The following is a 27,059-nucleotide window of genomic DNA, read 5'->3' as shown; positions in this document are numbered from 1 at the left end:
TTACTGTCCTTCTCAGCAAGGCCGGGTTCCTCAATCACTGACCCAGATCATGCTTTCTGCTCAGATGGGATTTGCTTCCCCAATGAGCGTTTCATGTGCTGGACCGTGACTTTGGCTGAAGACCCAATGTTATTCACTCTTGTCCCTACTTTCCCTTTCCTCAGTGCGGTGTTCACCTGGACCAACCTTCTGGTGGTGGTGGTGGAGCTGGACGGCTCAGAGCAGGAGGCGTTGGACCTGGTGCCGCTGGTGACCAACTCGGTGCTGGAGGACCACTACCTGATTGTTGGGGTGGTGGTGGTGGTGGATGTAGGTGTTATCCCCATCAACTCGCGCGGTGAGAAGCAGCGCATGCATCTCCGTGACGGATTCCTGGCCGACCAGCTGGACCCCATCTACGTGGCCTACAACATGTAGGCCCACCCACATGCACCCGGCACCCCCACCCTGCGGCGGGAAAATCCCACATGCGTCGCATCTCCTGCGCCATTGACAACCGCCTTGTAAATGTTGTGGACTGCAGAAACCTCGGAGCGAGAGCCCGGCAGAGAGGGATCTGAGAGGCCTTGAGGTTTTTGAAAAGCACTCCTGATGGGCAAGAGCGATATAGGTGGGCGACGGGGTGGGGGGCGTGTGGCGGTGAGCTCAGCTGACAGGAGGAATATCGTCCAATTGGCTGAGGAGAAAGAGCAGCACTTCACACATCTTGCTTAATTGGATAGTGCTTTTGAAGTAGGTGTGGCTCTATATTTTCACATTATGTATGCTGAAGTTGCTCATTTTTAATATGCCCTCTAAGAGGTAAGGGTATTTTTTAAGATATTTACATACTGTGGCAAATTGTATTTTGAGTTGTCAACTGTTTTTAAGATATAAAGCATAACAAATTTAGATATGTTTCGATACAGGATGTCTGTTTAGTCCATAAAACTTGACTAAACTACGAAGAGGTACTTTTTTATGTTGTGTTTTCAACCACGCGCTTATGGTTTGCTGTCTAGATTCGTTTTGTAACGGTGTAACAACTTTACAGGGATCCCAAGTGGGTTCGCGGTTCTGCTTCCGCAATGACAGCCGACATCGGATTGGCGTCATTGTGTGGAAAGGAAGAACATGACGTCATATCATGTAATTATGTACAAAACTTTTAATTTATTTTTTTTAGAAGTATATAAGAGAAGACATTTAAGAATGTCTGTCTCTTTAAATATTTGATAATATAAAGCAAAGCCTTGTATCTTGAGTGAATAGTATCACATCAAGTATATAAAATATATATTAAAACATATATATATATATAAACATAGAAACACCTAGATCTGACGAATGAAAACGCCTGAAATGCAGTACTTCTCATTTGCATGGTGTCTGTTGTTGTAGATAAATCTGTCGTTGTTTCATTGTTCGAGTGACACACGGTTTTGAGAACGTACAAGATGTCCTCAGAGGGCGTGGAACAGACACCAAAATGGGTAACATGGACGACACTTTAAGCCCAAATGTATTTGGACAGAAATTGCACCTTTCCTTTAACAGTGACAGTTTTTTTTTTTTTTTTAAACTGCCGTGTTTATGGCCAATTTGAACAGTGTCGAGTGTAAATATTGGAGTTTAGTTTGGTACCTTCATTCACCTGCAGAGAAGCCTTGATCGGGGTTTTATGAATGTTCAGCAGTCTTCTGGAAACAGACACTGATTATAAACTGCCCAAAACGCACGAGAAGCTTATGCCATTCTCACCTTAAAGATCATAAGGTCACACCGCCATTATGTTTAAACAACTTTATTTTCCTCCATCCAGCAAGAACAAAAATTTTACATCTGGGAGATGTAACAAACAGTGACGCATGATCGCCTGAAAATGCAGCTAGGGTCACTCTTTCTCCCATCTTATATCATTCAAATCAGTTTGTCTGCAAGAGTACAATAGTGCAAAACTGGTGTTACATTGAATGCAAGAGATAAGTGCAATCGTCACAATTTCTGTCATAAAATATATGCATCACAGTTAGTGGCTAACGAAGGTGAATCACTTGAATCGAAACCAGATGCTTATAGGATTACAATCAAAAGTTTTGGTAACAGTCACTGGTTAGCGAGGTTTATCGTAATGGACTCAGCGTCATTGTTTTTGGAATGATGTTCATATCGCTGTCAAGAAGATGATAGACGTGTGATTGTTTATTCGTAAGTTTCGGTTAAAGCGGGAAATGTTCAGTCTGTGTTTCCCTTTTTGTAGACTGGGATTTTCTTTGCAGGAATCACAACTATGCTACAATGATTTTTAAAAATGGTCTTAGCCTCCTTAGAAGTGATGAAGGTAATATAAAGGAATAAAACAAAATGTTTTCATATTGAAGAGAAATTCCACATTTTTTTTTTTTTTTAAAGCATATTTTCCTGGAAATTTCAACCTCATTTGTGAGCTGGTCTGCATGTAAATATCGTTGGTCACAGAAAACATTTATTTTATATGGTTCAGGTGTGTTTGGAAATTCTTGTTTGTGTATTAAGTATTAAGACACTTCAGAAAAATTTGGCTAACGGGTCTTGCCTGCTCTCTCACATTCAGATGCAATAAGGTGCGTCCATCACGTGTCCCTAGCATTTGTGCTGTCAAGGTAACAGACAAAATCTCTCACATCAGCACCACAAAACATCCCCATATCACACCTCTTCAAAGACTTCTCATCCATCCACAAGGGGGCACCTCTATTACACTGTGCTATAACTTTATTGCATCGCCACTCAATAAGTCACAGATGTCATCATTATGTATAAATGTTCTGATGTTTGCGTGTGGCAGGGGTGAGTCTCACATTCTGTAATGGGTTTCATTGTACTCTATTGTCATACCAAACAGTACAGGGACTGACTGCTGGTCATTTACTTTTAAGGCGTCTCTTCGTTGACATATCGTCGCTCGTGATGTTACGTTTCTGTACCATTGTCAGCTGGGTGATTTTCCCTTTTTTAATATATGAAAAAGTGGAAGGATCGTTTTTGTCCGTAGGGGACTTAGCAATAAAGGACTGTCCTGTATTAGATTCTGTACTGTAGATTTAAAAACAAAAACATGTATACGAATGTGAAACAAAAAAACATCCTCTATTGTGTTGTGATATAGTGCTCCTATTGGAGTTTTAAAAAATAAAGGAAATTGAATTATTACATAAAGAGACAATGCACAAGTTCAAAAGTAAATAAAAGTACAAAAAAAGGAGAATATACGGAAATGATCCTATTTATATGCACTAACTGATCATGAAAATTAATTCCCTTGTGGTGCTTATTATGTAGGATAATCCCTGCTTGATACAACCTGAGGCAAAGTCAGCTGATCGTCCAGCAACATTACGTCATCAGAGCTGAGCCGCTTCTTCATGGTCATTTTACGTAATCACTACACTCCCCCCCCATCTCTGCTAAAACAAACAAACTTTGTTATATTAAAGCCACCAGGATGCTTTGTACATCTGTGATGACGCCTAATTTTATATTCAAATGAACAAAATAAAAGCTTTTATTTTTGTTGCTGTTAACATCTACGCGCTTTTGGCTCTGTGTCAAAGTGGGAATACTTTTGATGACTTCACAGACATGCATAAAACAGACGTGTAAAATTTGCCGTATTTTTAGAAATTATTTTCTTAAAGATTTGTTTTTTATTTTACTGTATTTAATGAAGTTTTTTTTTTATTGCTGTTGTTGCCGTCGCAGGTTCATATTCAGTCTCACAGACCAAAACAACAATGTAAGAAAGTACATTTGAACACAGGGTGACTGGTTGAAGATACATTTATTTTTTTCCATGTTACCACATAGAATATTCGTATGTCGCCAGCTAAAGCATCTAACAAAATAGCCAAAAGCGTAGGAAATGGAAATCACAATGTTTACGATGAACTGTATGTGTGCTCGGCTGAAGACAACTTCCCGACTAAGTCATGAATAAAAATCACAACTTTCTCACAAGAAACGACCCACGTTCTTCCATCCGTTAAAACGATGAAATCGATTAACTTTATCTCTTTAAAAAAAAAAAATAAAAAAAAAAATCATATTGCATCATTTCTGTAAGTGCAACTATATCGTTGGACTTGGAAAAAAGAATATGGAAAAATACACAAAGCTTACTTTCATGCAGATGCCAGAAATATCTTACAAACTGGAATGACACCACATATTTCCACTTAAGAAAAATGCCACAGACTTTCCATTTGTTAGGATGGACGAATATAAAATAACGAGTTGGTCAAGAAACTTGGCTGCTCAGTCTGACATCCAGAACAATCTGCAACATTCTGGAAAGCGGTCTAAGGACAAACGACCCATATTCTTCCCAATGCTGATATCTGTGTAAGAGGAAATGCTAAATTTATATATAGAATATACCATACAGTCAAACAGGAGCAAATGATATTTACATGTAGTGCAACATTGGCATGAAAACAAGGTCTGGCTCTTGCAAATGTTAGTTAAAAACTACATGGCACGCTTCACCAACAACTTTTTTTGGGACTGCAAGATATCAAATCAGACAAGAAACGTCTGTATAACTGTCCGTTCCCTTGCGTGCATTTAAAAAGTACAAAAAAGTGTTCAATGTCGTCTGCCACTGCCTCTCCCATCTTTTAAAAATCTGTTTAATAATCTTAATATTATACATATGTAAAAAAGTTTAACCGTAAGTAAAGCATTACCCTATAATGTTAAAATATAAGTGTGGTAAACACACAGCACGTAATTGCTCTTGTTTGGGTATATTTTATATTGGTCCATCCGTACAGAACCAGAAATTTAGAAAGCGACTTTTTTTTTTTTTTTTTTGTAATTGAATTTTGAAACATTGAATCCACATGCACTTGGTTCCAGGTAGTAAAGACACTGCTAGCAGAACAGCCTCTGAACACAAAGTACAGCAGAAGCAGTCAGGAGATGTAACTAGTCTCATATTGTACCAGACTAATGGTAGACACATCACATTTAACAATGTCACTGATGCCAATCAAAAGAAAGAAATAAAGCGGGAAATATCTATCCCGTAGGTATTGTGTAAAAACGGGCACAACATCGTAGAATTTGGCTTTTTGTTTTCATTTCAAAAACACTTGCTCATGTTGGACGACAAACAGCGTGTGCAAACCATGACATTTCTAAAAACCTTTAAGGTCCAAACAGGTCTACGCCCCGGATTTCTTTTTTAGGCTCAAAGAGAAAATCAAAAATTGACTCATAAAAATTACAGCGTACTTAAAGGACAACACAAAGTATATGAATTAATCATCAAAGGAAGATTTTTGTCTTTTTTTTTTTTTTTTTTTTTTTGTCCGCCGGATGTAACGTCGGACCTTAGACCCTGTTCCCAACGACGACTCTTAGTCTGACGGGGCTGAAATCCCCCCCACTGGCTCCCATCCAAACACACACCAGTATAGTTACCTCATGACCTGCGTTAGTCTTGAAAGCATTTTGATTTTTAATCAGCATTTTACACATTTTTATATATATATTTTCTTTTTTTTTTATCAAAGTGAGTATTTTGCCTTTCCATCATCGTTATACTTAAGAGCAACATCGAGATAATTTTTTTGTTTGTTTGACGTTGTTACCATTTACAGTAAGAAACGTGATTTAAAAAATTCAGGTAATAAAATGTATTTAGTTAATGCTCGACTTTAGCTAAACACTTAAATAACACATTCTCCAACACAGGTAGAATCAGCACTTCAGTAAAAAAAAAAAAATAATAATAATAAAAATAAATCCATCCGAGTCTTTCCCCTCATGTGATCGGATCATGATTTTTGAAATAAAAAATAATAAAAAAAAAAAACCTTTTGGACAAATTAAATAAACAGATAGGGGCAGACAGAGAGATTTTCCAGCTCTGTGCGTAGTTCCCAGTCCACAGAGTGTTAAATCGCTGGTGGAGGCAAGAAGTGGTAGGTGGGAGAAGTGGAAAAAGGACCCAATGACCTGGAGGCCAGAGGGCTTTTGCTACACAGTGATTGGCTGGCAGTGGCAGCATGGGCGGGGCCTTCACCTCTTCCGGCGGCAGGTACGCTTGTGGTCGGCGTGCCAGTGCTCCTGCTGGCACTTGATGGAGCAGTAGGAGGTGTTCCAGCAGCAGTGGTACATGGCCTCCTCCTCGCAGTTGTAGCACTGCCAGACATAGGGACACATGGTTACCACGGCAACATTCCCGTGAATCACCTGACTCCGTCAGCCAATGGCAGAATATGCTGCCAGACCATTGTGAGGTGAAGGTTGAACTGTTGAGTAAGTCTCAAGTCTCAAGCTGAGATCATCTCAGGCAAAGCTTTACAAACGTGGAGCAAATAGAGCTCATGCTTTATGACTTTAGAAGTAGGCTCGCACAGTAATAACACCACTTGTATCCAACTTTCCACTCATCAGTTAGAAAACCCTTCCTCCCTAAAATTTCCTATGAAAAGCTTTGAGCTGTTGTGACCTCATCATCAAATGGGTGTGGCCTGCAGCCGTCACTCACCCACTGCTTCTTCTTGGTTTGGGAGATGATGGTCTTGTGCTGGGCCACCATCTTCTTCAGCTCCTCCACCAGCTCCTCCTTGCAGCGCTCCTTCACCTGCTTGCACTTGCGCTCCATCTCGGCCTGAACGCTGCTCACAGCCTTGTTGACCGCCTGCCTCTTCTCCTCCTCCAGCTCGGAACGCAGCTGAAGGGAGGCCAATGGACAGGAGCCCAGCGTTCAGGCCAATGGCATTCTCCCGTGCCATCCACAACCCCCCCCACACACACACACACCGCACGCTCACCTTCTCCAGCGCCTCCCGTACCACCCTTTCGGTCTCGCGCTTGTTGTCCACTTTCATCATCTCCTTGACGTCGTTGAAGATCTTGGTGTACTTCTCGTGGCAGCGGTTTTGGCAGCTGCTGTCGGTGGTCGTCTGGGTGCTACGGTGTAGCGTGCGGGGCGACGCCGTGCTGGCCTTGCGTGTCTGGGTAGACACTGAGAACTTCTCCGGCTGATGGGGCGAGGTGGGAATCTCCTGGCTGGAACTGACAGCCTCCACCTCTGGTTCCGGCTCCTGGGGGGAGCCATCCCAGTTAAAAAGTTTAAGAAAAAAAATTAATCACATATTTATCAAAAGTAGCTACTCAGTACTCAGTCCCACCTACCTCCTCCTTGGTCTCCACCGTCTGCCCCCGCCGTGCCTTCTTGGGTTTGGGTTCTTGGCTTAACTTGAGCTGCAATTGCACCAAAGACAGCACAGTCAGAGCCCCACAGTGTAAACATAATGCAGCCTGACCCTCCCATGGAATTAGAGATTTAATTAGTCAGAGAAGGCATGAGTGTAGGATATCACTTTGTCGGTAATGTTAATTTTCTCTTAAGCGATTATACCCCTCTAAAAGCAGATTAATGTCACAGTTGAGCGTTACAAAAGTATATCACAGAATCAGAAAACCAAATACAAACGCTCCTCTACTTACGAACTTTCAGCTTACGAACTTTCAGACATACGAACCAAGAGGACTGTAAGTCCAAATTGTGTTCGTTAGGCTCCCGTTTCCTGTCCGCAACATCAATTTCTTTTTTCTGCGTGCCAATTCCGCCTAGTACGGGGGTCACCAACTCCGGTCCCGGAGGGCTACTATCCAGTAAGTTTTCTATCCTACCTGGCTTCTGATGAGCCACACTAGTTCTTAGGTAAATACCAGGAGCAGGTGTGGCTCATCAGAAGCCAGGTAGGATAGAAGACTTACTGGATAGTAGCCCTCCAGGACCGGAGTTGGTGACCCCTGGCCTAGTACGACTTCTGGTCGCTACTCCCGCCGCACAGCAGCGTAGCGTGCGTACTCCCAGCATCCTAGTTCTTTGTACTTCCATATATACCTTTAAAATTATGTTGAATAATGACTTACGAACATTTCAAGTTACGAACGGCCATTTGGAACGTATCTCATTCGTAAGTAGAGGAGTGTCTGTATACAATAAAATAATCTTTTAACATGTCTTACTGTTTGCCACTAGGTGGCACCAGTGTTTGACACAAAAACACCAAAGACTAAAAACCTTGCACTTGCAATCTCTGCTTGGTTCTTAAAGAGGGAAACATGATAAATCTCCTTTGAATTCAGTCTCCATACAGAGTGAGTGTTCATTAGCACAAGAGAGAGAGACCTGCTCGTTACTGGTGGAGGATATGCTGGACTCCGGTTCCTCTTCTGTCCGGTCCTCTGCCTTGGTCTTCTCCCGGTCCCTGTCCCTCTCCCTCCAGAGGCGGCCTTCACGCAAGAAACGCTGGTACAGGGCTAGCTCCTCACACGCCTTCTTCCAGCCAGTGCTGCGTTTCACCTGCAGCTGCTGTATGCTTACTGTGATGTCTTGGATGTTATCCGAGGGGATCCAGGCCCTGGTCGATAGATTTGACCAATGGAATTACTGTTTATTAAAATGTATCTAATTTCTGTCCAATGGGATGTGTTCTTATTAGAAGGACAATGTCAAGAGCCCCTCCTGGCTTTCTGTCTTACCTCTGGTGCTGGTGTCCGAAGAAGCGCACATCCACCTGGTTGTCCTCTCTCTGCAGGATCTTGGCAGGCCAGTAACCAAAGCCCTTCATCTTGGCCCACACCACCTCATGGTTGGGCACCTGAATTGGCAAAATTACACTCACACTTCGGCAACAAGGTGACCTCACTACCTGCCGACGTTTGGCAGCACTCAAACTGAAATTTGAGCTCGCTATTTGGCAAGACTCCCACCGAACCATAACCTTACTCTTGTTGACGTTTGGCAGTACTCTTGCCAAAAAGTGGTTCACTAACTGCTGACATTTGGCAACACTCTAACCGAAAGGTAAACCCACCACCTGCTGACATCTGAAGACATTCACCACCAAAAAGTGATTCTGTTACTCGCTGAGATCTGGCAACATTCTTACAGAAACTTGACCTCACTAGCCACTGAGATCTGGAAGCATTCTTACAGAAACTTGACCTCACTTCTTCCTGAGACCTGGTGACATTCTTTCAGAAACCAAAACCTGACCTCACTAATTGCTGAGATCTGGTGACATTCTTACAGATAAATGACATCACTTACCGCTGAGACACGGTGACATTCTTACAGAAATCTGACCTCACTACTTGCTGAGACATAGTGACATTCTTACAGAAATCTGACCTCACTACTCACTGAGACATGGTGACATTCTTACAGATACCTGACCTTATTACTCGCTGAGACATGGTGACATTCTTAGAGAAATCTGACCTCACTACTTGCTGAGATCTGGTGGTATTCTTGCAGAAATCTGACCTCACTACTTGCTGAAATCCAGCAAAATTCTTACAGAAACATGACCTCAATACTTGCTGAGATCTAGCGACATTCTTACAGAAATTTTACTTCAGTACTCATTGAGATCTAGTGACATTCTTACAGAAACCTGACCTCAATACTTGCTGAGATCTGGTGACATTCTTAAAGAAATCTGGTCTCACTACTCACTGAGATCCGGCAACATTCTTACAGAAACCTGGCCTCACAGTTCACTGAGATGTGGTTACAGTCTTACAGAAACCTGACCTCACTGCTTGATAAGATCTGGCTGCAATTTCACAGAATTGCTATTCTAACGGAGATCTGGCTACATTCTTATGGAAAACTAAACCTGACCTCACTACTTACTGAGATCCAGTTAACTTCTTACAGAAACCTGACCTCACTACTTACTGAGATCCAGTTAACTTCTTACAGAAACCTGACCTCACTACTTACTGAGATCCAGTTAACTTCTTACAGAAACCTGACCTCACTACTTACTGAGATCCAGTTAACTTCTTACAGAAACCTGACCTCACTACTTACTGAGATCCAGTTAACTTCTTACAGAAACCTGACCTCACTACTCACTGAGATCCAGTTAACTTCTTACAGAAACCTGACCTCACTACTCACTGAGATCTGGCAACATTCTTAGAGAAAGCTGATCTCACTACTTGATGAGATCAGGCTGCATTTTTACAGAAACCTGATCCCACAACTAGCTGAGATGGAATTCTTACTGAAATCTAACCTCATTACTCAAGATCTGGCATTCTTAAAGAAACTTAAGCCCCTGTAATTGTTCAGTTCTAGCAACTTTCTTAAAGAAACATAACTTAGCTACTCATCAAGATTTGGCAACACTCTCACAGAAATGTCACCTCACTAAATGACTGAGATCACTATCATGCAGTGTCTGGTCTGACGTGGGGTGATGGTGCCCAGTGCCATACTCACACAGGGGTAACAGAACCAGTTATCGGGCCGGGCGTTGGACAGGTAGAAGCAGTTCTTGCAGAGGTGCAGCTCATTAATCTGGAGAGAATGTGAAGTTAATCAGGAGTGGGAGAGAGTAAAATGTGCCCTTCAGAAAGCAAAACGTTTACTGTTATCCCCAGTGGGGCTGGTCTCATCAACACACCTACAACAGCTGGACCTTAATGTAAAACTGTAAAAACACACACCGGTACCTGTTTGGAATAATGAAGCAGATGTAGATTCGAAGTGGAAACAAGCGACTCCCACACTGGGCCCACAGCCAGAGATGGCCCGTGAATACGCTACGTGTTCGGCGTGTCAGTACGACCGGCCTGCTTACGGTGTCGCCACCCCGCGTAATGACTATACGAGTCCATTTAACCCTCTGGAGTCAACGGCATTGTCGGCAATGCTGCGTATAATTCTCTTGTATTTCAGTTCATAACTTGCTGAAATCTTATTATAGAAACATGAAAAAAAAAAGCTGACTAAATCCGTAATCTGTCTTCTTTTCAAAACATCCATTGTCGGAAGTATTAAAGTTTTTAAAATGAGGTTAAATCGGCAAAAAAGTAAACCATGTCACCTTACTTTGTTTTACCTGCATCGGGGGCGTGTAGTACCGCTCTCACCCGAAGATCGCTATTCACATTCTAAATAGCCGCATTAGCGCGTATTCAAATCGCATTCGCATGGTAATTTGATTAACAGCGCAACGGTGAAAGCAGGGGGGGGGGTCCAGATACATCCCTATCAGCGCCATAATAGGGGGGGGGGGGACGTGGCCAGGTGTCAATGGCTCATTCATTCACAAGAAAGTTGCTACATATTCAATGAAAGGAGCCAGAAATAGTGACATGAGTTCGGTTTTTCTTATTTATTTATCCAAATGAATGTTGCAACTGCACCATTTAGTCAACTTCATGTAGCCAAGACTTTGGTGATCAGATATCTGGGATCAAAACAAACTTCCACCATCGCTTACTATGTAAATAATGTTTCTGCAAGTGTTCCAAACTGCATTTTGCAATGTCTAATCTTTGATGTCAAATTACAAACTTCACATAAATCTGACATATTTACAAAGTACAGATGAGGCACCAGTGCCATTAAAGATGAGTTTAATGGCAAAACAAATATATAAGAAAAAAGAAATTTGCCATGGATTAAGTTGATATTGATATGATGAAATGATATTGAATGAAATGTCCCAGTCAGTGAAAGTATCTTCCCTACCCCTAGACCCCAGAGGGGTAAAGCATACAGCAGGGGGGGGAGGTGCTCACCTCGTGGCAGGTATCACTGTACAGCAGTCGTGCTATTTCTGCCTGATCGCTGTGAACTGCAATACAATGTTTAATATGTTAGCAGCATAAACACATTTTATATATATATATATAAAATTTAGGTTTTAATGTATACTGTGAAAAGTAAATAATAGATACTGTTTTAGATCCTTAAACTATAAATCACTAAAAATGCTATTTTTTTGGCCTCTTTAACTGCTTTTCCCTTCCACCCCCTGCCCCTTCCCCCCCTTACCCACCTCCAAACAAAATGGCCGTATTGTGCACAATCAGCTGAGCATCTGCCTTGAACTCGTCGAAACTCTTGTATTTTCCGTCTGCGAGGTTCTGCAGAGGAACACAAAGACGTCCATTCATAGTTAGGCTTGGCTTGCCTGAGGGGGACAGTGCCACCCGTGGCCACCAGAGGGCAGAGGCGTCTTATCAGCTACCCATTTCACGTTTTTGGGACTGACCCCCACCCCTCTCACCGCAGTTTTAAAGGTGCTGCCTTTCTAATGCCTACAAGGGCTCCTCTCTTGCCCCGGTTCACACAGGGGCTCCCAGACACTCACCTCCTGAATGTTGGCCACGTCCAGCGCGGTGTGGATCAGCCTTTTGTACATCGGATGCTTGGTGTCTTTCCCTTTCTTATTCAGATCCACAGCCTGCTCATGAGCACAAACATGAACAGCATTATTTCAAGTCTAACTTACTCTAGCTCACACTGACTGAGAGAGAACCGAAGACCATTCACCGCTTCCACTCAGTCTAACAATGGCGGTTCGTGGCCAAGGCAATTGGCCGAGGATGGGCATCTTCTTAGGGGACTTGGCAAACCATGGGTGCCAACCTCCCAAGTCAACAACTTTTACTGACAAATTGCGGGGGGGGGGGGGGGGGTCGGGTTGCCTAAGGCCCCATATGAGCATCGAATGATACTGCATTCTGCGGCAATGCATTCCCTGCTCCAGATGTTCTGCTCCATTCCGGAACACTCACCCTCTCCTTCATTCTCTGCACGATAAAGCGCAGATATTTGCTCATTTCTTGCTTGTTAAGGTTCTTCTTTTTACTGCCCTGTAAGACCAAACAGACGCTACATATTACCTAAACATGACGGAGAACCGCTTCGTCAAGCACACCGATATCAGAAAAGAAACACACGAAGGTAGGGAGGAGGGAAAGGGGCCCATTTCACACACACACACACACACACACACACACACACACACACACACAGGAAGTGAGCCCACTCTCAGTCTGGAAGGGAAACAGCGCCAGATTAAAGATACAGGCCCACGCATGCCAAAGTAGGAAGCCAGACCACATTAAAGATACAGGCCCACGCACACACACGTTTGTTTCGGAAGTTGGCCGGCGGTAAACGGGGCCTGCCGGCCGCCCACCCGCACACACAGACAGGCGGCACGGGGAACGCACACACCTTACACACTGCACACTGCCAGTGGGTGCCGGTGTCCCGGGGCCGGCTCTCCTCAGCCAGGCAGCGCAGGTGGAAGACGCGGAAGCAGCCGTCGCACTCCAGCACCTCGCCGGGCAGGTGGCACTCGAAGCAGTACCAGTCGTGGCTCTCCGCCTCCCAGTCCTGAAAGAGAGGCCACGGCGTAACTGGCGCCTTGTAGCCCCGCCTCTCCACAGGAGCCCCGCCCCTTCCAGTGGCTTGGGGACGCATCACTGGCGCCTTGTAGCCCCGCATCTCCACAGAAGCCCCCCCCCCCTCTTCCAGTGGTTTGGGACGTATCACTGGTGCCTTGTAGCCCCGCATCTCCACAGAAGCCCCCCCCCCCCTCTTCCAGTGGTTTGGGACGTATCACTGGTGCCTTGTAGCCCCGCATCTCCGCAGAAGCCCCCCCCTCCCTTCCAGTGGCTTGGGGACGCATCACAGTGACCTCACGGCCACGCGGTTAGCGCAGGGTCTGGATGCCTTTGGAGCTACTTAAAGGGGCCAGGCAGCTTTGCACTGAGCAAACACACCACTGACAAACCCCAAGAACACCTGTTAGCTGTAACTTGCCACCTACTGGTACGACAGAGCCAGTCTCAATCCTATACATCCATCCATCTTCGAAATGCTTATCTGAAGCAGGGTTGTGGGGGTCATCCTTAAATATTCATAATATCATTACTTCAACCGTTCAGGATGCGAATTCTCCGTTTTACAAGGTGATTTGGGAAAACTCATTCATATTCATGAGAGCAGCGCTAGCTGATTGGTCAGTGAATGCCTTAGACAGAGTTCACCGGCCAATCAGGTAGCTTCCCTCATGAATATAAATGTTTTCCCAAACTACCCTGAAAAACAGAAATGTGTGCCCAGGGTGCCCCCTGCCAATACCCTGCACTTCCTGGGACAGACTCCATTGCCACCATGACCCTGTACCGCATAAGGGCTTATGGAAGACGCATGGATGGATAATTACGCCACATATCAGCCTCTTTCTAGTCCATGAGGTCAAAACGCATAACAGCAGTAACACTTTTCTGCTTCTGTTCCGCAGAAAGCCCAGATCATAAGTCCGCAGGGTGATATTTGGGACAGAATGCAGCTGAGGGTGGCATGTCACTTTGGGTGCCAGAGGACAGCACCCCCTACAGGGGGAGTGGGGGTGTGAATGGATCAGCTGCCAGCTCCCGGTTCTGTGCGTATAGTTGGCGCCCCCTAGCCGATGCCCTGGGTAAAGACGGCCCATTTGTATATTTGTGTCCTGCTGCTCCTAACTATGGCTTTTTTTCCATGTCACCCATCCCGCAACCCGTCTCCCTGCTTCTCTGGTCCTGCCCTGCCCTGAAAGAGCTTGGGGGGGGGGGAACACCACACAGACAGAGCTGCCCCCCCCCTCCCCAACGAAGGACATGTGATTATGCGGCAGGTTATGTTATGACGTCGTCCTTCACCGACCAATGCGTGTGCAGCTCGTGCCTTTTCTGGGATTCAAGCCTACAACCCTCTGGGTGTCAGTACAAGAGTCAAACCGCGACACCCCCCCCCTGCTGCCCGATCACAGGCAGGATTATACCTGGGAGTGCCAAAGCTAGAAAAAGAGCTTTAAAAGACTGTCTAAACCTGATGCATGATTAATCCTCGTCTGGTATGGATGCAAGCACCTGTTCTGTGATGCGGGCCGATTCCGCCATACAGAGAGAAGCATGCCAGGCCGCCATGAGCACGGCACGTCATGACCCGTCTGTGTGGCGTTTGGAGGTGAGCTCTGAGGGGCTGAATACGCACATCAGTCGGCCCACTAAACACCCTGATTGTATGGATTCATTATTTTAATTGGATTGTTTCGCAATATCTCCCTTTGAATAAAGGACTTCACACAGACTGTCTGAAAGGCAGTGCAGGCATACAAGACGAGGTTTAGTGGCTCCTATATTACATATAATATACATATAAAACTGTGATGGTCCCTATATTACATATAATACCTAAAATCCTATATGCCCCTACATTATACACAACTCATACAAAACTCGAACGGTGCTTATAATATATACAAAACTGCAATGATCCATTTATGATATATATAAGAAACTGCAATGGCCCCAATGCACTTGAAGATCTTCCCATCTCCTGTGCAGGACAAACTCTTCAGATCAATTAATCAATTAAATAAATTAACACAAAACTCAAATCATTTTTTTTTCCCTCAAAAAACAACATCAAGATGATGCGGGGCCCCCTGCAGGACAGCAACTGCAGTGATTCCATGAGGACACCAACCACAGGGTAGGTGTCCGATATGCAGCTACTTGTCCTCTCTCCCATATCCGTTTCTGCTTCATGAATTTATTTCACGTGGACCTCATATTTATCAGACAACTCAAGCAGAACTTAGTAACCAGTGTTGATGCCACCACAGATTACTTCCTGACACAGGGCACTCTTACGTTATCCCAATTTTCATTAGCTGCTTTGTAATGAAGAAAGAAGAGTGAAATATCAGTCATAACACCTCAGATATGTGAAGATGTGCGTATATCTGTGTACTACTGTGAACACAGCTCAGGGACACGTCACCTGAATTGTAATGCCTTTGGCCACGCCCCCCCCCCCCCACTCCCGCCCCGCCTCTCATTTAACCAATCACATACGAGGTGGAGGTGACAGACAGACCAGACAGACCCAGAAGGGCACTACAGCTATCATTAGCTGGACAGCTACATCTACGCCAGTCATATATGCTTGCTACAAACCTCTGTCCATGTTGGCGGTGAAGGCTAACATGCAGACTGTCTCATGGGTTAAAGGCTCCGAATTAGCGCCTTTCACACACGCATCTTTCAGGTGTGCTAATTGAAAAAACAAACAAACAAAAAAAAAAAACAAAACCTCCATAGCTTACATTTGTTAAGCTATTTGGGTGCGGGGGGTGGGGGGAGAGTTTGTTGCCCCATTTGGGATTTTAGGCTAGCAATCGCACAGTTGTGGTTGCCTTGGAGACCAGACCACTATATCGCCTGCTGCCAAACATCACACGAGCAGATCAGTAGCGAGCAGATATATCGTAGGTCGAAGGTCGCGGCTAGCGCATTCCGCAAGAAATGAGAACGCAGAAGCACGGCGCTGGGTGCCATTTGTGTTCGGGATGTGAGGTCGAGGACAACCTTCACCTTTCAGTGCAGCTTGATCTGTTGTGTGGTTTGATGGGCAATGTTGGGGTCCATCAGAATCTACCGTGCTCACCTTGGATCCCCCTTACTCTTCATCAAGTGTTGGATCTCAAACAAATGCAATGTGATAAGTAATCGAGTTGCACTTGTAGCCCTTATTAAATCCAAACACGGAACTCTAGGCAATCAGATGTGGTCAAATCCAGGCCGTGCCATGTTCGTGACAGAACTTATTTGTTACGGAATGATGTTAGTAGAAAGAAGTGTTAAAAAAAAAACAACAACAAACAAAGAATTCAATCAAATATACCCTTACCTTACTCCTTTCAGCCATCTGCTCCTGTGATAGCAAGTGATCCAAAGAAACACTGTTTTAAAATCCTGCTACAGCAAACACACCCGTGGGCCTCATGGGATTTGTAGTCAAGTTTGCGTGTGACGTGATGCACATGCATCAGAGAAGCTACGCCGCTGAGGCATTCTGGGAATAGCGGTCTGTTTCCTGTGAGTGTACAAGTGTGGGAATATCCAAAGTGCAGGTGCTTGGAGAGCCTTTTAACAGACCTCTTATGGGGCATGTGGGCTGCAGGACCATAGCTAGAGGAAGCCCCATTGCAAAGTTTTTTGGGTTAGCAGAGGATTGTGGGATTGCTGGAGTCTACGGCTTGTGTAGGTAGACCAGACCTAGTGAGAATTGTAGCTTATTTCCCTTTCGTTACACGACAGAGTCAGAATAGATACAAACGATAAAACCAGAATGATTATAGAGCTTAGACTCGGTGCTGCTTATTGTAACCTATGTCAAATATAGGCAACTTCTAAGAAAGTGCTGAAAATGTTCAGCGGCTTTCCGGGTTCTTGTTCAAAAGGTGACTGTGCATCACTGCTGTTTACAAAAGTCATCCCTTTGATCATGTTAATAATGACTATTTGTTTATGACTGCAGGCTTGATCTGTGTCTCTAATGGTGTTGAACTTTTATGCCAATTTATCACATCGGGTAGAATAGTGCCAACTGCTGCACCCCCCCCCCCCCCCACCCACCCCCTTTAGGATGAGGATGCTTAATTATGAGATGGTTGGAACTCCTTGATTAGATGCCCCTCCTCTTCACTGAGAGAAGAGGAAGAACCTTGGTCTAAGTGATGTCAGCAGGTCACCAATCAGCATGAGGCCAAGTGGGCTTCGGACTTAAGGTATAGGGTCCCTGTTACTGGCCACTGCTACAGAGGCAGATGATTGAATGAGGGGCAGAGAGGCAGTAGGCTCCTCCCCTTTGTGTGATGGGGGCGGGGCTTACCATCTCATCTCCGGGCAGCCAGTAGCCCTCCTGCTCGATGCCGGCCTTGGAGCCTTTGCAGCCCACGGTCAGGGTCTCCACTACCAGCCCGTCCTTCACCGCCAGGCCCAGCTGCCGAGCCGTCTCTTTGGGGTGCACCCCGAACACACGGCTCAGATACCTGGGGGAGAGAGACAGTCCCAGTGTGTATGCTTCACATACAGGAAGCTGGGAGTATTCTTTGCTGGCCGGAACAGTGTGTGTTTTATCACTCTTTAGACAGTAGACAGGGCATGTGAATGTGTATATTAGTGGCCACCAACTGTCTTCAGTCCGACCAAAATACAACTGAATCCGGACTGTGCAATCGATCCGCCCCTTGGCTAAATTTACCATCAGGGACGTCTCCAGTTCAGCATATTTAATCTTCGGGAACCCACCCAAATGAGCAATTTTTTCAGATGCAAGCAGACCTTGGCTTTTGTGTTGCTGATGGAATTTGGCCCATGGACCCCAGCTGTAGACTGTGTATGTTGGGGTGCGTCACCGCGTTCTCCGTATACAGTCAGTCCTGCTACAATGTGACTAATGCGTTCCTGAAAAGCCTCGTATTCGCTAAAGTCTCGTACTAGAACACACATATCCGAAAAATTGGGTGAGGGATATACGAATCCTAAACTTAGTAACTTGTGCCAAACTATATGAAGTAAATAATAAAAACAGTGATACCAGTGGCCACAGTGTGCCACATCATTGCTGTGAATCAAGAGTAGTGATGGGCAAAAGGACACTTCATGAACCATTTGCTGTATTTTCTGACCCCACTAGATGGTGCTGTTTTACTCTGGGGCATCATTAGTCCGGAGTAATGAGCCACAGCTACCATGCGGCTGGGCATGCACATAGCAGAAATACTACAGATTACGGTATAATAATAGATAGACACATTTTACTGATTGTCCCTCAACTTGCTCTTTGTAGAAAGCTGTCTGTGAAGAGCAACCACCTGCTGGGGCACAAGGACCTGCAGATGTGCTGAGGCTGGGTTTGAACCGATGACCTTCTGATTACAGGCTTAGCCCACTGAGCCACACGCTACCCTTTAACGGTATACAAAGGGCACTGAAGGCAACATGGCTACAACCAGTGTACAAAAAGGAAATATAAGTGAATTTAAAAACATTGCTGTTTTTTTATATGATAATGTCAAATAATTTCAGGTTTTTAGAATCTATGACTTCAACCTGTGCAATGCATGAATGTATAAAAAGTTTGATTCTTTTAGATTTGAACACTGAAAATAACCAGTTCAAAAGAATGATTTGTTCATGAATTGGACATCACTATCGTTCATTTAGATATTGCATGCAAATACCGTTTCTTCGTGTAGTGCTTTTCCCTCTGACTGGAAATCGTGCTCATACAAATGCAATCCCGCATTGTATTGGACTGGGGGACTAATATGTCAATCATGTTGGAAGAGATTTGTGAATTTATATCATGTGTTGCAGTAGGACTGACTGCACTGTGAATGTAACAGTGTGTCACTGTTCACTATAGACTGTGAATGTAACAGTGTGTCACTGTTTGCTATAGACTGTGAATATAACAGTGTGTCACTTGTTATCTATAGACTGTGTGTGTGACACTGTCCTCTACAGACTGAATGTAACGGTGTGTCACTGTGTTTTCTATAGACAGTGAATGTCACAGTATATCCCTGTGTTCTCTATGTACGGTGTATGTGTGTCACTGTGTTCTCTATGTGCTGTGAATGCAAGTGTTCTTTATATAGTGTGAATTCAACAGTCACAGTGTTCTCTATAGACTGTGAATGTCACAGTGTGTCACTGTGTTCTCTATAGACTGTGAATATAACAGTGTGTCACTATGTTCTGTACTGACTGTAAATGTGTGTCACTGTGTTCTCTGTACTGTGAATGCAACATTGTGTCGTGTTCTCTACATAATGTTCTCTATAGACTGTGTAACACTGTTCTCTAAAGACTGAATGTAACAGTTTGTCACTGTGTTTTCTGTAGGCTGTGAATATCACAGTGTATCCCTGTGTTCTCTATAGACTATGTATGTGTGTCACTGTGTTCTCTTTACTTTGAATGCAACATTGTGTCATTGGGTTCTCTAAATACTGTGAATGCATAGAGTATGTGTGTAACACTGTTCTCTACAGACTGAATGTAACAGTTTGTCATTGTATTTTCTGTAGGCTGTGAATATCACAGTGTATCCCAGTGGTCTCTATAGGCTGTGCATGTGTGTCACTGTATTCTCTATGTGCTGTGAATGCAACATTGTGTCTGTGTTCTCTATATACTGTGAATGTAAGTCAGTGTCCTCTATAGACTGTGTAACTATCATGGCGTCACTGCAATCTCTACACACTGTGTCACAGTGTTCTCTATAGACTGTGAAAGTATCACTGCGTCACTGCAATCTCTACACACTCTATATACTTTGAATGTGTGTCACAGTATTCTCTACAGACTGAATGTAGCAGTGTATCACAGTGTTCTCTATAGACTGTAAATGTAAATGGTGTGTCACAGTGTTCTACAGACTATGAATGTAGCAGTGTGTCACAGTTTTCTCTATAGACTGTAAATGTAAATGATGTGTCACAGTGTTCTACAGACTATGAATGTAGCAGTGTGTCACAGTGTTCTCTATAGACTGTAACTGTAACCGTGTGTCGCTCTGTTTTCTATATACTGTGTGTGTAACTGTGTGTCACCGTCTTCTCCATAGACTGTGGGAAAAACATAACTTGTTTATGGTTCTACCTTATTTGTTAACACCCCGCCTACTCAGTGATGAAACCTTCAGTAAATTTGCCATTGAGTTGCATGTCACCCCTACTGGTAAGAAGGTTTCCAGATAATATCTGACTGAAAGAGATGAAAGCAGACATTCTACGCCCTGACAAATATCTGACTTCTCAGAAACCATCACAAGCCTAACACCTCCAAACATTAAGATGAAAGGTTTTAAAATAAACCAAGTTGGGTTGGGTGAAACCTCAGATCCATTCCTCTTCTTCGTTATCCCCATGGCAACAGCAACTTTCTGCTCTCTGACCTTTGATCCACAGCAGCCCACTACCAAAGCCCTATATCTCACGGAAAAGGGTTCTCTGTGGATCATGACAGCGAGAGGCTGATGTAATCGCCTATGAGTGGCAGTGAGCGCATGCTAGAGCTGTTAGCCAATGATCGAAAACACTCACTTTGAAATCCTGTCCATGTTTGCGATCTGTTTTTGGTTTCGGATTACTTCGATGGCCGTCCAGATGTTCTGGACCACCTTCGGGTCTGCCTGCCTCTTCTTCACGACGCGTGACATGATCTCCTTATTCATTTGACCTCTGGAAAAGAAGACCAGAATTAACTCTGAGCTTTTTTTTCCTAATGGATCATTTCTCCTTCCATGTATTTTCCCACCTCTATTCATGATCAAGGTCAGAGGGGAGGGGTCACTTTGCATTTGCTTCAATTTGACTTAACACCAAGGGGGAGCTTGGGGGTGTTCTAGCCCCTCCTATAATGACCATGGCACCCCCAAAAGTTTTTTTACAATGTCTTTAAAATCTGTACATTCCTGAAGCCGGGAAAAGCAATGGAATATCATTATTCATGTACTGTTTTCTTGTGATAACAGGATGATTTTTCCATAGTGTGAAGAGTGTCATTTTCTCGTAAGAATGGAATCATTTTCTCGATATCTGGAGGCTACATGCTTTAAAAGGACTGTGGCTTCTATACAGTTCAATTTACATTGAAGAAGTACAGTTAACACTTCAGACTCTAACATCAAAGCAAGTATTTTATTTCAGAAGCAGTGGTGCTTGCATTTTATGCTGCTTCGGTTAATTTGTTTACTATGCAACGGTTTGAGGTATGTCATTTTCCACTTTGGTCTTAGTCATTTACTCTCTCACACAAAAGCCCACACTTTGCCTGCTTTATCAAATTCTGCCTTACAATAGATTTTAATATTTAAATTAGACATTGACCTACAGTTAGCAAACATAAGAACATCATAAATTTACAAATGAGAGGAGGCCATTCAGCCCATTAAGCTCGTTTGGGGAGAACTTAACTAATAGCTCAGAGTTGTTAAAATCTTATCTAGATCTGATTTAAAGGAACCCAGGGTTTTAGCTTGCAGTACACTAGCAGGAAGACTATTCCATACTCTAACTACACGCTGTGTAAAGAAGTGCTTTCTCAAATCTATTTTAAAATGTTCTCCCGCTAATTTCTACTAATGGCCACGAGTTCTAGTATATAAACTAATACTGAAATAGCCATTTGGCTTAACAGCATCCAGACCTGTTAGAATCTTATATACCTGGATCATGTCCCCCCTTAGTCTCCTTTGCTCGAGGCTAAACAGATTCAGCTCAGCTAACCTCTCCTCATAAGACATTCCTCTAAGACCAGGAATCATTCTCCTAGCCCTACGAATTGCACCCTTTCCAAGGCAGCAATGTCCTTTTGAAGGTATGGTGACCAAACCTGCACACAATTTGAACCTGCAACATGTTTTAACTGTCTTGCTGAGAGAGAAAAAATGAAGTGACGTGTTGGGATGTGGGGCTGAGGGTTTCCGTTTTTTTTTTTAAACATAATTTTTTTTGTCCAAAATAAGCACGGGGGCTGCGTGAGCTACAAGCTAGAATTGTATTATGACATAGCTTATCGAGGCCTTGTGCTTTTACTCATCTTATAGTCAGGCATGTAGCTACGTAGTTAAATCACGGGTTTCAACGCCCACCCCACCCCCCACCCCCGCCGATAATTTTTGTTGCCGCTGATCGGACATCTCAGAATCAGCATCAGAAAAGTTTCACTATGTCGAATATAATTGTTTACGAATTTACAGCTAGTTACGAATATTCGCTCAGCTCTCCCGAGCTGGCAAAATCTACCGAAGGGGCTGAGTTAAAGCACTCATTCTAAATGATGTAGCTCCCCCATACCTACTGTACAACATTACATCACAGCCGCCGTCACTGGTTTTGCGGTAAATTGTCATGCTGTTTTTTACCGCCAATGAGTTTTCAAAAATCGTATAGTTCTGTACCATTTTCGTTCCACTACAACCATACTCTTGAGATGAGAGAAATGTCAACATTTGTTCATGGGGAAGCTTATCCAGTGAAGTCAAATGAAAATAAAAACTTGAGTTCCCATCTGACTAATGCACAAAACTGCAAAGATTCATCTAACAGTCAAGATTCCTCCACCACAAAACCTATACACGGGGCAGCAAAACCAAAGTATGGAATCCCGTCAGTTAATGGAGGAAAAACGAACCATTTTGGCTGAATGGAATTTAAACTCGGGCAATATAAAAAACATGTACGCTCATAATATGTATCCCTTTAAGAGGATCTAGATACATTTTCATACAAGGACAGATGTAATGAAGTGGTGACAATAAAGGCCAGTATATCTGGAAGGCAACTAATATCTATTAATCAAGCACGTTACATAGCTGTATCGACCTGAAACACTTTTTGTGTTATCGACTTGTATGAGTCTATTCGCACTATCTGACATGAGTCTAAAACAACGTCCAGCTATGTCGACCACTAAGAATCGGCAAATCGTGCAGCAAGGTAATCGGACAGTAAATCCAAAGGGAACAAAAAAAGAGTAGCCTAAGCTTCGCAACAAGTATTTTAATCAAAGGCAGCCGTTACATTAAAATATTATTAAAACTTACGAATTGCTTATATAGAAAAGTAGGTTGCATTGCGCTACGGATCAAAGATGTTCACTTAATTTAATTATAATTACTTGAGTATTTACAAAATTTTAAAAACTCATCGATCTGTTGAAAATGTGCGGCCAATGTTTCTCTCCCCCATAGTAATGATGAAAAGTCTCTCCTCCGTCACGTTTTGCATGCGTTTACAGGCGTCCCGCATCCATCTGCACAGTTTAAATAAACATTTACAGCTCCTTCCACTTTCCGTGCCCTTTCCTTTTGCCGGTCTTAGGAGGCGCGGAGGGTCTTGGATTGCGGGGCTTGACATCCACTTTGCTCACCGCTATCTACAGAAGCAAAGCAGAGCCCACGTGTGGCCCCATGCGTCTGGTCTGTTTATGAGCTGCAACGTCATCTGTGTCAACTGCACCGAGCTTACAGACATGAGTACATTTCAGAAGAAATTACATTTAAAAAGCTAGCAGAAGTCAATTAACTGCAATAAATATAGACATTCATTTAGAGGTGAAATAACTGCGATTATATATATATATATATAATCAATGCCTGATGTAATCTATACGAAACGCATAGGCCTACTGCATTATGCTCCGCGTCTTCACGTATTGCTCATTAAATCTTAGTCAGCCTACTGATTGTTACGTTTCTCTCCCATCTACTCTGCTGAGTTTCGAATTATTTCGACTGGGTGTGCAGGTTGTATGAGGACTCGCCCTGAAAACTTTTGTAACCATGCAAGGTTTTATTACTATTTATTATTAATACTATTGTTAATTACAATTAAACTTAACTGCGGTAGGACGCGTTTCTCAGCCGGCGCTTCTCCCCATGCCACATAAGCCTCCAAAGCGCTGTCGCAAAGTGTCACCGCGATGTCGCCATGGCTGCCTGTTCGGTACATTGGGTGACAGTTTGTAGCGTTCAAGGGCACAACTGCTCAAACCCAGAAGTGACTACATACTACATATAGAGGCGTGCGTGAGATATATCATGTGCCTCCCAATTATAGAATAGAGGAGAGTGCGGCTGAACATACAGACAGCGAGCCTCAGCATGTTACGGTACAATCCATTTATTTGTATGAAGGGTGAGGGGCAGCTTCTCTGCCTGCTGGGTCAAATGTTTGGATTTGTCAGTTTTAAAGGCTGTTTGGCGCAATATTCATATCTAGATGCGGCATTCATTTCGAATGTACCAACAGAGATCGATATCCCTGCTTTATTAATTTACAAGACATAATTTATACATTGTGCGACTACAGACATGCCTTTTTACTTCGTAGGTTATTCGTTAGTGGGCCGGTAAAAACCACACCTTCCTTATAGAGCGATATAGTAACGCATGGAATGGCTTTTGCTTGAGGTTTTTAGAACCACGCCACCAAATCCTGGGTGAAAAGGGGAACAGGCCCACAGTCCCCAGGACGTGGCGAGGAGCCCCGTCATCACACAGGAGCCACGTTGGCAATCGGATCCGTAAAGGTGATCTTGGGACCTTGTGTTATTCTCATTTACCCCGCGCATTCAGACACGCATACATCCGGATTTAACTATGCAGACCTACGTCTTCCTCACTTATCCTGCACAGGTGACGGGAACACTAAAGAACACTAATTATCGTGCAATCCAAACAGAAAAGTGTGATTCATTGTACAAAGCGGGTAAATTCTTAATCTCCATCCTTTAGCCCTTATTGCTTTTCGCCCATAAGTCTTGCCGGCCATCGCTTGCGTGGTGATGCTGATTTACCCTCGCCAGCAATCAGCAGAGGTCAGTGGCAACCCCGACCAAAGCACCAAACATTAAATCCTACGGTAAAACGCTGGATAAAAGCATCTTCTAAGCTACAAAAATTATTATTTAAAAAATACTAACTCCCCGATGTCGAACGAGGCGCCGAGTCCTCATTTTGCTTCACTTATTAATTTGACTTGATCGGAAATTAACCTCAGCTGGTTCCCTGGGCGAGTTAGCGGTCAGCTGAGGGACAATATAAGTAACACGCCACAGCCCTCTATAGACTGCATTATGTCAGCCGAGAAGCAGCGCCTAATGGTTACTAATTGACTCGAAATATTTTTGCCTTTCTTTAAAAAAAAAAAAAGTTTTTGCCACTCACACCCTAGGGTAAGCATGCATTTTACCTACGTCATAAGAAACACACCAATGTCCCAAGAACAGCTGACCACTTGCCACACTCGTGAATTTCTTAATTTTAATTCTACACAAAGCTATTCACTAATATTTGACGTGGACAGTTCCAAGTCAGACAGTTAAAATACTATAATAATGTGGCGTTTTCTGAATGGGTGTCATTGTGAAATGATTTAAAAGCCCTGTAATTAACGTTCATTCCGAGATCCTGCTTGTAATTGACTCGTATTAATATAATCAGCATAAGCTCCACAGCGTGCGGCTGGGGGCGGTTTAAAGGGAACCCGGTCACGCCTGGAACCGACTCCGCCGCCACTGGAATACCGTCCCGGTTCCCGTCTCACGCAACTTGTTACGCCGGTTCAGTGTGATACTGAGGCGCCGGTTTTGGTTGATCTGGTTTCCGAAAAGCACGAATAAATAACCAACAAGTGTGCCGCTTAACACGGGGCTCCCCGATACGTCTTTATCGAGTGTCCCTGTTTACTTCAATCCGAAATGTATTCTTGGTGCTCAAAACAACGGAAATACTTTGAGGTCGACAGCCGCCCCCCCCTCCCTCCCCATAATGAAATCACTCCCGATCGTTAATTTACGGGCGATCATCTTGAATTTTCAGCACGCAGACCTGAAAATACATTAAAATACAATAATTTTTAAAAAGCTTGGCGGTGATCAACGCCTATTTTCCCGCAGCGGCGGCGGAGTGAGACGCACTGGAGCTGGCTGCGAGCCCCGCCTCGGCGCCGGCCCGATCCGCCGGGTTCCGTGCTCAGGAATGTCCGCGGATGCTTCCGCGCAGCCAGGCCGCCTCGCCCCCACGGCCGCGGCACGAATTCCGCAGCCCGCAAACGCACCGTCCGGGGCCCCGTGATGCCCGCCGCGTCCCAAAGGCAGTCCGGGAGGGCGCCGATCCGAAGGACGGCGACGCGGGAGGATGGGGAACGCTGCCGAGATCGCGGCGGAGAGGCGTGTGCCGCCCCCGGGGCTAGCCGGCTGGCTAACGACATGGCAAACCGCACCGTTTCGGTGGCCGGTCTCGGCTAAAACAGCCCGGGCGCCAGCGGGCATTAGCCCAGCAGGTCATTCGCACGGTCGGAATCACGATCGGGGGAAACACCGCCCTTCAGCGCAGACAAACCTTATCCGTAAATCAACAATTGTCGAGAGACGCCATGTTAATAATCCACCATCATAAAAGAAACATTTGGCCATCGGCTAGCCACTCTTTTTTTTAAACTAATACATTTACATTAAATATTTAACTTACCTTCGACACTGTATTAGTATTATGCGGCTGTGCGGAAACCAGTTCTGCGATGCGATGGGAGAAAGGTTACATTTGTGTTTCCGGAATAGTTTCTTATTTCTGAATTATGGGTTTATGCCAATGAACAGACCAGTCTCCGTAGAGGTAAACATAAACGCCAGCGCAGCAAGTCGGGCTAAAACTGGGGAACTCTAGTGGCAGAACAAAGAGTTGCTTTCCCCTTCTTTCCTTGGTTATATTCCAGTTACCAAAAAAAATGAATTAAAATTAATAGAATATGGCAAATCGGCGGCTCGTGTAAAATAACCAGAATTAGGCTATTTGTTAAACTTTGCTGTATTTGTACGGATCTCGCATTGCTTTATCACAGTTAATTTGGTCA

General features: G+C 44.1%; 2 protein-coding genes across 20 annotated transcripts in view; one reads left to right on the top strand and one right to left on the bottom strand.

Moving 5' to 3' along the window:
- The window catches only part of LOC111840224 (disco-interacting protein 2 homolog C-like), a 112,781-nt gene extending 108,802 nt beyond the window's left edge, over nucleotides 1–3,979 (top strand). For all 17 annotated transcript variants that reach the window (XM_072710850.1, XM_072710857.1, XM_072710845.1 and 14 more), the window contains one exon: nucleotides 165–3,979. In XM_072710850.1, coding sequence (XP_072566951.1) covers nucleotides 165–417 — 253 coding nt within the window. In that variant the 3' untranslated portion in view covers nucleotides 418–3,979. The remainder of the gene's footprint in view (nucleotides 1–164) is intronic.
- zmynd11 (zinc finger, MYND-type containing 11) lies at nucleotides 3,781–26,866 on the bottom strand. Of its 3 annotated transcripts, XM_072710858.1 has the most exons (16): nucleotides 26,678–26,866; nucleotides 20,745–20,882; nucleotides 17,522–17,681; nucleotides 16,538–16,561; nucleotides 13,031–13,192; nucleotides 12,586–12,663; nucleotides 12,159–12,251; nucleotides 11,844–11,931; nucleotides 11,584–11,639; nucleotides 10,277–10,354; nucleotides 8,524–8,642; nucleotides 8,171–8,402; nucleotides 7,165–7,233; nucleotides 6,801–7,073; nucleotides 6,515–6,700; nucleotides 3,781–6,165 (listed from the first exon to the last, which is right to left on the bottom strand). In XM_072710858.1, the coding sequence occupies exons 2-16, from the start codon at nucleotides 20,873–20,875 to the stop codon at nucleotides 6,043–6,045; spliced, it is 1,872 nt and encodes a 623-aa protein (XP_072566959.1). In that variant the 5' UTR covers nucleotides 20,876–20,882; nucleotides 26,678–26,866; the 3' UTR covers nucleotides 3,781–6,042. The 3 variants fall into 3 exon arrangements, with proteins under 3 accessions (XP_072566959.1, XP_072566960.1, XP_072566961.1); XM_072710859.1 differs by lacking the exon at nucleotides 16,538–16,561; XM_072710860.1 differs by lacking the exon at nucleotides 20,745–20,882 and having other exon boundaries at nucleotides 26,678–26,865.
- Between the last annotated feature and the right edge of the window lie 193 nt (nucleotides 26,867–27,059).

This window comes from Paramormyrops kingsleyae, chromosome 4, assembly GCF_048594095.1.
Source record: "Paramormyrops kingsleyae isolate MSU_618 chromosome 4, PKINGS_0.4, whole genome shotgun sequence".
Classification (NCBI taxonomy): domain Eukaryota; kingdom Metazoa; phylum Chordata; class Actinopteri; order Osteoglossiformes; family Mormyridae; genus Paramormyrops; species Paramormyrops kingsleyae.
This window is presented reverse-complemented; position numbering and strand designations above follow the sequence as displayed.